Source organism: Vigna angularis, chromosome 6 (assembly GCF_016808095.1).
Source record: "Vigna angularis cultivar LongXiaoDou No.4 chromosome 6, ASM1680809v1, whole genome shotgun sequence".
Classification (NCBI taxonomy): Eukaryota; Viridiplantae; Streptophyta; class Magnoliopsida; order Fabales; family Fabaceae; genus Vigna; species Vigna angularis.
In genome coordinates, this window is record NC_068975.1 from 31,762,898 (window position 1) to 31,775,511 (window position 12,614).

At 34.0% G+C, this 12,614-nt stretch overlaps 1 protein-coding gene across 1 annotated transcript; it reads left to right on the forward strand.

The window, feature by feature from the left end:
* The first annotated feature begins 5,558 nt into the window (after positions 1–5,558).
* Positions 5,559–7,976, forward strand: LOC108342027 (uncharacterized). The gene is made up of 2 exons (XM_017579729.2): positions 5,559–7,114; positions 7,336–7,976. The coding sequence occupies exons 1-2, from the start codon at positions 5,687–5,689 to the stop codon at positions 7,708–7,710; spliced, it is 1,803 nt and encodes a 600-aa protein (XP_017435218.1). The 5' UTR covers positions 5,559–5,686; the 3' UTR covers positions 7,711–7,976.
* Positions 7,977–12,614: the final 4,638 nt, after the last annotated feature.

A 12,614-nucleotide genomic window follows, 5' to 3' on the forward strand; every position in this document is an offset into this window, starting at 1 on the left:
TTTTATGAAATTAATTGTATTGCATTTACTATTGTATAATCAATTTGATTGAGTATTGTATATTTCTTGAATGAAATCACAAAAAGAAAAAATGTATCATTAAAATTATAATATATGATAAAGTAACTTGAAGATTTTTTGGAAAAGTTGAACAATTCGGAATAAAAAAATATATATAATGAAAGAAAAGAAAAAGAAAGTTACAAAACTAAGGATAAAAAAACCATAAATAAAAGTTTTTAGATTATTTAATAAATTATTAATATTTTCAATAATTTAAAATGACTACAAGTATAAGAAGAAAATGAAGACGAAATGGAACAAATATACAAATAGGTACGTTCTTATTACCAAATTAAAAAATTTGAATATTAAGCCATAATTAGCCATACTTATTGGTAATTCATATGAGAATCAATTTATTTGTTACCCTTATAAAATAAATAATTTTATAATTCATTAATTTTCTAAGTCCAAGTTGAACGTTTCTTATCCCGTTAGGAACATATGGTTAATATTTTTTAACATATTGATCGTGTATTTCTCTTTTATATAAATTTTGTGTAAGTTTCTTTGCATCATAATATACATTCATATACAGCCGCTTAAACCTTAGGATAAATTGAAGATACTATAACATTTGAACTTTCATTATTTCTTTTCTTTTAAAATTTAAAAGTATTCCCGAGAATATGAAAAAGCTAATCAAATATACTTTTAGACATATCTAAGAATAATCTCTTGATTTAATTTTTTTTATGGAATTTATCATGAAAATATTAAAACATAGCTCCAAACAAATGCCTAATTATCTATAGTTTTTATTCTATGTTTAATTTTAGAATAGTTTTATCATTGTATTTTGATAAAAGTTTTACAGTCTTTTAAAAAAATTTAAATATATTAAATTTGAATTACTTTAATTTTTCAAATATTTTATTTAAAAAAATTAAATATATTAATTATTTTTATTTTGATAAACTGTTTCAATTACCACCAATTGAAAAAAAAGGTCAATCCAACTTTAAAACATTTACAAAAAATTACTCACACTTTAATCGAAAAAATATAATTGACATCTATTGAAAAATAATTTTGCTTATGTTGATTAATAAAATATTGACAAATGTCAATTGAGAAACAATTTACATTATTTTCAACTAAAAAATAATTTATTTCAATGCTAATTAAAAAATCTTTCTTACACAACTTGAAAAAATAAATAGTCCCATTGAGATTGATAACAAATTCCTAATTAACATTACAAAAGAAATTGTTTTTAATGTTGATAAAAGAAACGTTTATTAATGGTGGTATAGAAATAACTCTTATCCATATTTTAATAGATGTCAATAAAATTAATAACATTGATTGACTTCAACTAAAAAAAGAACACATTTTGATGTTAACCGAAGAAATGAGAAACAATTTTTAAAAGGCATGACTGATGTTGAAAAAGAATTATTAATGTCAGTTGAGAAATAAGACTGGTCTATATCAGATAAAGAGACACTTTAACAGTAAAAAATTTTTAGTGTTTGTGATCCCTCAATATGAATCAAGTCAATAATAATTTCTTTTTTGTTTTAATTTGAGTTAACAATATCGTAAGGTAAAATAAAAGAGAAAACAAAGATAAACATGAATTTTAAATTATTAATTTAAAAAAAGAAAAGAAAATTTGAAAAAATAAATAAAATTTTTAAATAATCCCTATTATAGATTTTAAAAATTTATCCAAACAAAATATATTCTTTAATAAGATACTTGGTCCATATCATATCTTATTAAATACTAATATGAATGATAAAAGATGAAGTGTTAACATTGATGATTTAATGGTTGAATTAATAATGTTGTTATTGAAAAGTTTAGGCATGAATGAAATAGGTAGCAGAGGTAGTTGCATGTGAAAAAAATGGGTGGAAAAAGAAATATAGCGAAAAGAAGCTTCCTACAGATCTCCTAAAAAGCAGGGATACCATAGAAGATGGAAATACCACCCTACAACCTTTCTTCGATTTGATCGTGTTACTGTGTCCTTCAATCCTACGGTTTTAATAGCATACCCCTTCCCAACAACAAAAAACTTAAAAAACAAACCATTCAAACATGTTTTAACAAAAAGTCATGTAGCTAGTACACACAAGTAAAGCTAAGGATGTAAGACTTTGATTCCTTTGCTTTTTGTCTCTCTTTCTCTCTCCCCAATTGCACACACATTAATTTAAAAAAAAAAAAGATTTGTTTTTCATTATAAAAACGAAAGGCTGATAAAGCTGAATTCGTATAATCAGAACAGTTTTACAGTAGCACATGAACGATGCACTTTAGCTGGATGCATCATGCATCCATCCCTTCGCTCCCTGACTCGGCCATTATAGCACACGAATTATGCACGATCATCACATACGGATAATTAATTCAACATTTTTGGTACCGTTTCATTTCAGATTTATAATGTTTTGGATAAAAGAGTCCAAAGTTACTTCTTCACACTTTATTTTATTTATTTTTATTTAATCAAAGGTTTCTTTTGTCAAATTTCTTAGTCTTTTTACTTTTTTTTTTAGATTCAAACTGAATGCGTAGATATATGTAAGAAGCACTCTGTCTTGAAATTAGTTGTTCCAAAGTTTTAAATGTATAATAAATATAATTATTTATTTATTTTATTTTACTTTTATATTTATAGATTTTGGAAAGAGTTTTGGTTAAAATCGTTTCAATTGTGAGTCAAAAATAATTCGGAAATATGTTTTTTTTATTAATTATATTGAATTTGTGCCGATACTTCTAATATATTTGTGATCAAATGGTTATTGCAATAATATAGTCGATCGGTCAATGTTGTCTCTAAAATCTTAAAAAACTCATTTTAGTGAGATCATCTAAAAAATATGTTGACTCGGACAGTTTATATAATATAATGTAAATGGAATTTTTTTTTTATAATATAAAGGTCTCTAAAGAAATTGGTTTTTAGTTATCGGAGAGAAATACTGAAGAAATTGCAAGGTACTATGTAGAGATTGAGATTAGATAAAAGCAAAAAGAAAGTTGTGTGAATGAATGATTGGGTCTCCTTAGGCTTTTACATAGTAATTTTGAAGGCAGGCTTTTAGCTGGTGAATTTGATCTGTGAGATGAGATTGAAGTTGTAGAATTGTGAGGTTAGAATTAAAGTTATTGTGAGAGTTAATAAGAATGAAATGGTTGGTGAAATGGGAACATGAGGATCAATAGGGTTCCAAATTTCCCCGACCCAACAGTATGGTAGAAGTTATAAGATGAACTTTTGTTCACTGCTTTGTGCCTTTCAATCTCAACTTTAGACCAAATCTTCAACTCACCATACAATCAAAATCAAAACAACAACTCTCCATTTTTTCCCCTTTAGCTTGCTTTTAAACTAAAGTGTTGGCTTTTTAATGGATTTTATTTATTTTTCGTAATAATTAGTTAAATATTAAAAAGAGAATAAGATAAAAAAACATATATATAAAAACTTAACATGTTTTACCTTAAATTTTTTGTTTTTGTTAAAACGAAAGTAAATAAAATTTTTATCACTTAATTGTACACTTAACCATTAGTTGTCATCTTTTTTGTGACGTTTTGAAAATTAACTTTCTCACATTTTATCGTTAATCTTTTTAACGTTTTACATATGCGTTAAATTTTAACTTGTTTTTTTTTACTTTTTCTTGGCACATTTCACTAGTTTGTTAAAAATTTACCAAAAAAATAAAATACATTGAAACAAATTTAAATGATAAAAATCAAGAAATGAAAATTTTGATTGATAAAACGTGTCATTTACGTCTGTTCTATTCAAATCGAATAATAGTTTTAGATAAAAATACAAGGCAAAGTTATAAAAACAATTAATTGAGTTGATGCTATTTAAAATAATTAATATTTTTCTGAAAAATGAAATCATAGTTAATTTATAATACCACAACAATGGAAATTTCTTTTATTATATTTTGCAGGAATATATGCAAAATGTCTAATTAATATAAAAAAAAATCATCAGAGAGGACAGGTTGGGTTAGTTAAAAGCTTCGTTGACCCAACCTTAATCTCATGAATAAGGATACTATTATTTTTGAAATTATAAGTTTCCATGTTATGAGTAACGAAAAGTCACGCACTGCAAAAAGACTAACATACGTATAAAGCTAGTTCAAAGCATATGAACATCAATTGAATAAAAAGTATATTTCAATTCAACCTGAATTTTGAGCATGTTTGAGATAGTGTAGGAAACTTTAATATAATTAATGTGATTTGGGTTGGATTTATTCGATAAAACATATAAACTCAAAATTCAATCCAATTGTAATCACCTTAGCAAATTTAAATTTAATTCAGCTTATTAAAATGTAGTTAATTATACTTCTCCAAGTTTAGTTTGGGATTCGTTATTTTTGTGATAATTATATTGATAGCTTGTAAAACTTGCATTTATACTAATACATTTTCTTTTCGTTGTTTTTGTCTATATATATAAAGACACAGGTTCCACTGTTATGGTCAAACTCGGTCAGCGGAAAGTGTGAAGACCGAAGACAACCATTTTCACAAATTAAGGAAGAACAGTAACTAAAATTGTGGAAACTAAAATTAAGAACAGAAACTAAAATTATGAAAGCAAGACAAATTAAATTAGAGTAATAAAATGGACAAAGAAGAATGCATAATTTTAATTTGCAGGAGTGTTGTTTAGAATTTATTAAGGTTAATCAATATTATATTTATTAAAAAATTAATTAATAGATAAATACATGTGTGTAAGCCATGAGCAACATATAGGACGAGCGCACGTAGGAATGTTTTGCAGGATATAGTCAGTGTCCTCCAGACAGTATTTTAATATTAAGAAACAAACAAAATGTAATAAACTATCCATCTATTTATCCACCAAAACTATATTAATTAATCCTAAAGTGCAAAAAATAGGAGCAGCCATTTGTGAGATGATTAAGTGTGATGTGTGCTTAAATAACAAAAACACAGAAATTTAGCCATTTGTAATTGTAATTTTCCCACGCACCATATTAACATTGTAATTACCATTTACCATTTAAACCTATCCCCCACACTCACACAAAAGCATTTTAAATTCAATTATTACCCGTCACGTCTTTTACTTGTCGAAAAAACTTAGTATATTGTCTTGCTTTCAATGCATCTCATGCCAACTTTCCACACAAAATCTAACTAATTGGAGAACATAGGTAGCACCACATTCAAAAAGGCAAAAAGAGTAACTCATACATGTGAATGAAATAAAAATCACAATTAAAGATTATTAATTAAAAAACATAACGTTTAACGTTAAGTAAAAGGGAAGGATTTAATAACTTTTTTTCCAAAAAAATCCGGTAACATTAATTAATTTTCATACTTTGAATGATAAACTTTAATTTTTAAAAAATAAAAAATAGAAAAATCAATTAAAAATAGAGTAGAATTAATTAATTAAAGTTACCGTAAAAAACAGTCCTGACCGTTTAGTAACACCTCAGCAGGCACCACCCACACTTTTACGTTTTAATAGTAGGGAGAACCAAAATAACGAGTCACAGGCAAAAGAAAAAAACATTGCTCTCAACTCTGTTATTCTGGCTAAGTTAGTGTTTTTTGTTGATCTGAGTTTCATCATAATTTACAATTAGAGATGGCGAAATCGACCAAAGATCCGACGTCTTATCCACCGATAAAGGCAGAGCAATACCTACACAGCCCCGTTCACTACGCGGTGGTGATTCGCGACCACGCTAAACTTTCCAGAATAATTTCTTCACTTCCCCGAGTTCCCGACCCTGCACGAGTCATCACTGAGTCCGACTCCCTCGCTCACGAGCGACTCGCGGAAAAAATCTCCGCCGTGCTCGACCGCCGCGACGTCCCGTTCCGCGAGACGCCTCTCCACCTTGCTGTCCGCCTCAACGACATCGTCGCCGCGAAAGCCCTTGCCACCGCCGGAGCCGACATCTCCCTACATAACGGCGCTGGCTGGAACCCGCTTCAGGAAGCGATTTGCCGGCGCGCCTCCGATATCGCGCACCTCCTGGCTAGACTCCACCACCACGCCGCATGGGCAAAGTGGCGGCGACGCCTGCCGCGACTTGTTGCCGCGCTCCGCCGCATGCGCGACTTCTATATGGAGATCTCGTTCCACTTCGAGAGCTCCGTGATCCCCTTCGTCGGGAAAATCGCCCCCTCCGATACGTATAAAATCTGGAAGCGCGACGGCAACCTCCGCGCCGACACCACCCTCGCCGGCTTCGACGGCCTCAAAATCCACCGCGCAGACCAGAGCTTCCTCTTCCTCGGCGACGGCGACGGCAAAGGCAACATCCCCGCCGGTTCGCTCCTCGTGCTCAACCGTGACGATAGAAAAATTCTAGACGCATTCGAGAATGCCGGAGCTCCGATGAGCGATTCTGATGCAGCGGGCTTTTGCTCGCAGAGCAGCGTCTACCGGCCGGGGATGGATGTAACAAAAGCAGAGTTAGTGGGTAGAACAAATTGGAGAAGACAAGAGAAGATGGAAAACGTCGGAGAGTGGAAAGCTAGGGTTTACGAAGTGCATAACGTTGTTTTCAGTTTCCGGTCAAGAAAAGTTGCTGCCGGTGAATCTGACGTGGCCGGGAGCGAGCAGGTTTTGCCATTGGAGCTGGATGAAGACGAAGACGGTTTTCTCGTTGCGGAGAATCCGAGTTTTGGAATCCCAGCGGCTTGTAATAGCAATGCCGATAAGAGAAGACATAGTAGTTTTGTTCGAGAAGAACGAGAGTGGGTCCCGGTGGGGAGAAAAAGCGTGGATTTGCCTTCTATATCTATGGCGCCGCCTAGGAAATCTTCCGCCATGGCACCGCCTAGGAAATCTTCCGCGGTGGCCCCGCCTATGCTGGAGCCGCCTACGAAGGAGAAAGAATATTTGAGAAGTTTGCGGCCGGCGGTGTGGTTGACGGAGCAGTTTCCATTGAAGACGGAAGAGTTGTTGCCATTGTTGGACATTCTGGCGAACAAGGTGAAGGCAGTGCGGCGGCTGCGGGAGTTACTGACGACAAAGTTCCCGGCGGGCAGTTTTCCGGTGAAGGTACGTGTGGTGGTTGACTATTGACTGTTGTTGTTTGTATTGTGCGTGTGAGTGTGGGACCGCATGAGCCGAAATGATTAATTTGATAATTGTTTTGATTTGATTGATGGATGTGATGTATGGTTTTGCGAAAATTCGTGAATGATTTTAATTTGTGATCGACGGTGGTGATGGAAAGTGAAAAAGATTATGTTTTTGATGTTTTGGTATATGTGGGGCAGGTGGCGATCCCCGTGGTCCCCACTGTGAGGGTGGTGGTCACGTTTACGAAGTTCGTGGACCTGCAACCTCTGGAGCAGTTCTACACGCCGCTCTCGAGTCCTTCGCATTTGCTCAGTGCAGATGATGATTTTCTTGATGGTGATCATAATCGGCAGAAATTACTAAGACAAAGTTCATCATCTTCTGGGGGCTCCACGTGGCTGAGACGAAGTACTAGTAGTAGCCAATCGTGGAGCAAGCACCAACAACGATGCTCCTCTGGAGCTCTGGATTCGGATCCTTTTGCCATTCCTGCTGGATATACGTGGACCAATAGTGGGGATGATTCGTCACGGAAAATGAACAAGTCCAACTCCTTCAGAAAATCAAAGTGAAAACACCATACACCAAGTATCAAGTATGCACTAATTTGAGTTTTAAGATGAGATAATTTCATGAAATATGTGAACCATTGTAGCAATGTGTCGAAAGCTGCATCCATAATTGTGTAAATATCCCGTATTGTTTTTCATTAATCAACTGGGGGCTTTGGGATAACCGTGTTCATACAGAGGACCCTCAGCATAGTTTTTAGAAGTAAGAACTGAATTACTTGACCAAGTTTTGTTTCGTCTATCATAGTCAAATTTGTTATGTTTCATTTTTTGCAGAGAAATAGATCATTCCTTTTTGTGCATGTTTTTTGTTAAGTACATTTGAAATGGTTATTGCCAATGCAACCATGGCCTTGGACCTGATTGTGGCTAAGTTTCATGGTGGAATTGGTAATTTTCATTTGATTCGTTTACAGTTTTTAGTTTACGATTCCTAACAGATATGAATTTTAAGTAAAGTAATATTCAAAGGAGAAATATAAACAAGTTTTAGTGTCCTTGATGAGAAAATTCAATCCTAATCTCTCTTTCTTATGGGCAAAATTTTAGGGGGTGATTGAGTTCACTGTAGGAAAAACTATCGGGTTCACAATATTTTTAACTCATGCTAAAGAGATGTGAGAAAAAAACTCACAATGATTTATATGAGAGGTTCTGTCCTTACTTTGTTCAACTAATCTCTCGAGATTAGTTCTTATTTTGTCATTACTTGTGACTATTTTTCATTATTTTTGCGTGTGCTTGTTCGGCGTCAAGTGATTGGTAAGGATGTGAAAGCTAACATTTTAAGTCGGAACATCATCTTAAACGCACGTGTAGTGCCCTTATGACGTGAAGGCAGAGTAATGTATGGGGAAGAACATGAATGACTGAGGAGTAAATTGAAACTATTGATCATGTTCTCTAACAAACACCGCCGTCCTCGTTGCCTCGTTGATATTACCGATGCGACGAGAATATCTAAGACTCTCAACATTAAAATTTAACGGTCAACAATAACCAGCGAGGATAGTGAGGAAAATGGTCAAAGACTCGAAGGCATATTAGACATTAGACTTTACTTTATCAAAAGTAGCCTTAATCGAGAGCACAATTAAGCATGTAATGCATGCATCGTTGTACAAATGTATAGCGTTGCATAAAAGGACATTGCTCAAGTTTTGCTCTAAAGACCAGAACAATTTTCGTACATTTCTCAGTGGAAGCGCAATACATTGAAGAAAAGTTTGATGTTTGATTGGAGAATGACTAAAGATGAATGAAAGTCACACGACATTCGTTTATAAATTGTAACCATATTTATTTGTACTGCAAGTGTTGGTTTAGTTACCATCAAATGTACTGCGTATATTCATTTGGATGAGGCTCAACTGACTTTTACTCTGTCTCCACATTCAAGATTCAGTCTCCCTAGAGACATCAGTACAGATCAAGACATTTCCTGGAATCTTTATTCCTTTTACCCCACTCTTTGGACTAAGCTTTCCCTTTTCCTCTTTAAATTTCTCACTGTAACCTTCAACTAGATTTTAAATCCCAATTAATAAACCCCGGGCCCTCAGTAATCCCACAAGGCTATTTCAACAAATGTCATCAGTTTATCTTTTGCTCCTTTCATTTATGAACAATTGCAGACTTTGCTAAAAAATATTTAAAAGAAAAAAAAGAGTGAATGAGAAGCAATAACATCGTTGGTTTAAAGATAACACTCAACAGGAGCCCTTCTCAGTTTCCCAGGAAATGTGATAGTAAATTTGAAATTTAGCAAAAAAAAAAATATGCTACCATTGAACGAAGTTGATGCTAAAAGCAGTTCAAAGTTTTTACGACCAGATGCTAATGTTGTACCCGCAAAGCACAACAGGGATCTCTTTTTGTTTAATCTCTGATTTTGATGTGTGTTATTTTTCCTACAAATGGCGTATGATAACGCAATGATTAGTTATATTATAATAAATTAAGTAGAAGAGACAGGACAAGGGAAATGCATGCCTTGATAGAAGTGGACTAAGGTGGTTCCATCATAATAATAAACGACAAATATCAAATTCACATTGCCTAGAGTGATAACTAACTTACAATGCTGGCCAAAGTATCTCTACAACGTGACAACAATGAGAACTAAAAATGAACAAAGATGCATCACAAACTTTGCTTAACCAAGCGGCAATATTCAAATTGGCGAATCGGCAAGTGCTGATACGAAAACATAAAAGATATATCTGGCAAAGAATAAACAATCTATTGATTCAGGTCTCAGTATAACTCCTCTGTTTACGTCTAATACCGACAACCGAGTCATACGAGGTACTACCCATGTCTCTAACCATTACTGCATCAAGTTTTCATCTAATTCTATTATAATTTGCCGAAAAACACATTTGGGTAGATGCTGTAACTGCTATAACTTGTTAAATAACATATCATATCCAAAACGTAAACTTTGTGACCAAGCATACTATGTAAGGTACGTCATGATTCTTGGATCTCCTCTATGATTCATGGGCACGTGCCCGACTGATGTTGCAAATACATTATTTTTCAAGGCAAATGCTTTCTTATGTGTGCCAAGGAATATAATATATTCGAGATACCGATTCATCAGTGAAAAAGTTAATTACTGTAGTAAATTGTGCTGACAAAAACTTGAACCGCTATTTCCTGAGGCGTGTAGATTCACTGTCCTTAAGGACTTATCCGCGGTGTATGCGCAAGTCCCCCAGGATACAACAGGAACTTCTCGAATAATATTCGAGGATCACAGAACTAGCAAGAAACTCTCTAGTTTATACTCAGGATAGTTTTGGAGAGGAAAATTGAGAGAAAGAATGAGAGAATGAGAGAAGAGAATTTTTATGATGATTATTATGAATGAAAATGGTTGTTCTATTTATAGAACAAATATATAATGCCGTTGGAAAGCCAAATGAACGTTGCCAACCAAAAGTGGACTTTGCACCGTTGCAAAAGGAATGGAACGTTGCCAAAAGAGAAATAAAGTAATGTTTGCATGTGGCAAAATGAGAAACCGAACTCTCTGCCAACGTTCAAAAACAAATGTTTCTTTTGCAATAATATTAATATTTTACAACAATCCCCCACATATTGCAAAAGAAAATGAAATGTCTTTGACCCAAATAGTTCTGTCTCAAAAGTGATTTCTCATTTTTGCAGGTAATCCTTTTTCAAAAGAAAGGTATGTCATCTTTGTGTAAACTTGGAAAATGATTGTATAAAGCAATAGCGCAAATCTTTGTTCTGATGAATAATCAAAGATTAAAATAAGATAAGAGTATTTATATCCTGAGTCTCATAAGATGTAATGCATCAGAGCTGGTATAGCAAGCTATATGAACCAGTCTTAGATCGAGAAACTTAACACTCAGTGTAGTTGGTATAGCAAGCTATATGAACCAAAAACACTTGACGTGTGTTAGAGGTTTATCAATCACAATACACCCCCACAATTCTTGCTGTTATCGCTGTGTTGCGCTAATTAGGCCATGCGCGTGCCCGGTATTCATGAGTGCTCTAGAGATCATGCCAAGATCTCATGCAAGCGGCCCCACTTGACACTCATATAGGTGATTTCATCAAGTGTATGCTGCAAATCATACACCATCCATAAGGGATATGAAAATCATTAAAAACTTTGTTTAGGCTAAAATTCTTTCACCATAAAGAATTTTAATGACAAAGTTTAACCTCTCAAAATGCAGTCTCTAGCACTTTCTCATACACCATAGGAATGGACATAATTGATTAAAATCAATTTAGTGCTATCAGAACTAACAAGTGACTTGTTTTTACCCATATGAACCTTATTCATGGGATCTCCAATCACAAAGGTTGGGTTACCATCACTTGTTTGTTTGCCAGTGGCTTAAGTCTCATTCCCCTCGATGTTTCTAAGATCATATTTCTTCCCAAGGGTTTTGTCAGAGGATCTGCTAGATTCCTTTCTGACTTCACATAGTCAATGGAAATTGTTCCACTCTTTAGCAGCTGCTTCACCAAATTGTGTCTCAATTGAACATGTCTATTCTTTCCATTGTAATTTTTGTTTTTAGCTATAGCTATTGCCGATTGGCAATCACAGTGTATAGATACCGATGGGGTTGGTTTCATTCCTAATGGAATGTTCGCTAAGAAGTTTTTCAACCACTCAGCCTCACTACCAGCCATCTTAAGAGCGACAAACTCAGATTCCATTGTTGATCTTGCAATAATGGTTTGTCTGGCTGATCTCCATGTAATCGCACCACCCCCAAGTGTGAATACATAACCACTAGTGGATTTTGTCTCATCTGAATCAGAAATCCAGTTAGCATCACTATACCCTTCTAGTACAGCGGGAAATCCACTATATTCAATGGCATAATCCGTTGAACCTCTTAAATATCTCATAAGCCTAGCAAGTGCATCCCAATGTTCCTGGTTTGGACATTGAGTGTACCTACTCAATCTACCTACTGCATAAGCAATATCAGGTCTTGAAAAACTCATTAAATGCAGTAAACTCCCAATTATTTGGGCATACAGAGGTTGAGATACAGATTCTCCTTTATTTTTCATTAATTTAGAATTAGCATCATAAGGGGTACTCACTGGTTTCAGATCATAAAACCCAAACTTCTTAAGAAGTTTCTCAATGTATTGTTCTTGGGATAGTAATATACTATCTCCTTTCCTTATGATTCTAATACCTAAAATTACATTGGCTTCACCCATATCTTTCATTTCAAAATTCGATCCTAGAAACAGTTTAGTTCTAGCAACAATTTCATTGCATGTACCAAAAATTAACATGTCATCCACATACAAACATATAATGACACAATCACTATTTTCAAATTTAGAGTACACACATTTATCAGCATCATTAGGTGAAAAACCATCACAAA

Excerpts from the sequence above, each read along its gene's own strand:
- LOC108342027 (XM_017579729.2), top strand. The coding sequence starts at position 5,687 with ATGGCGAAATCGACCAAAGATCCGACGTCTTATCCACCGATAAAGGCA. Across the intron at positions 7,115-7,335 it reads CGGGCAGTTTTCCGGTGAAG|GTGGCGATCCCCGTGGTCCC; the intron begins GTACGTGTGGTG and ends TATGTGGGGCAG.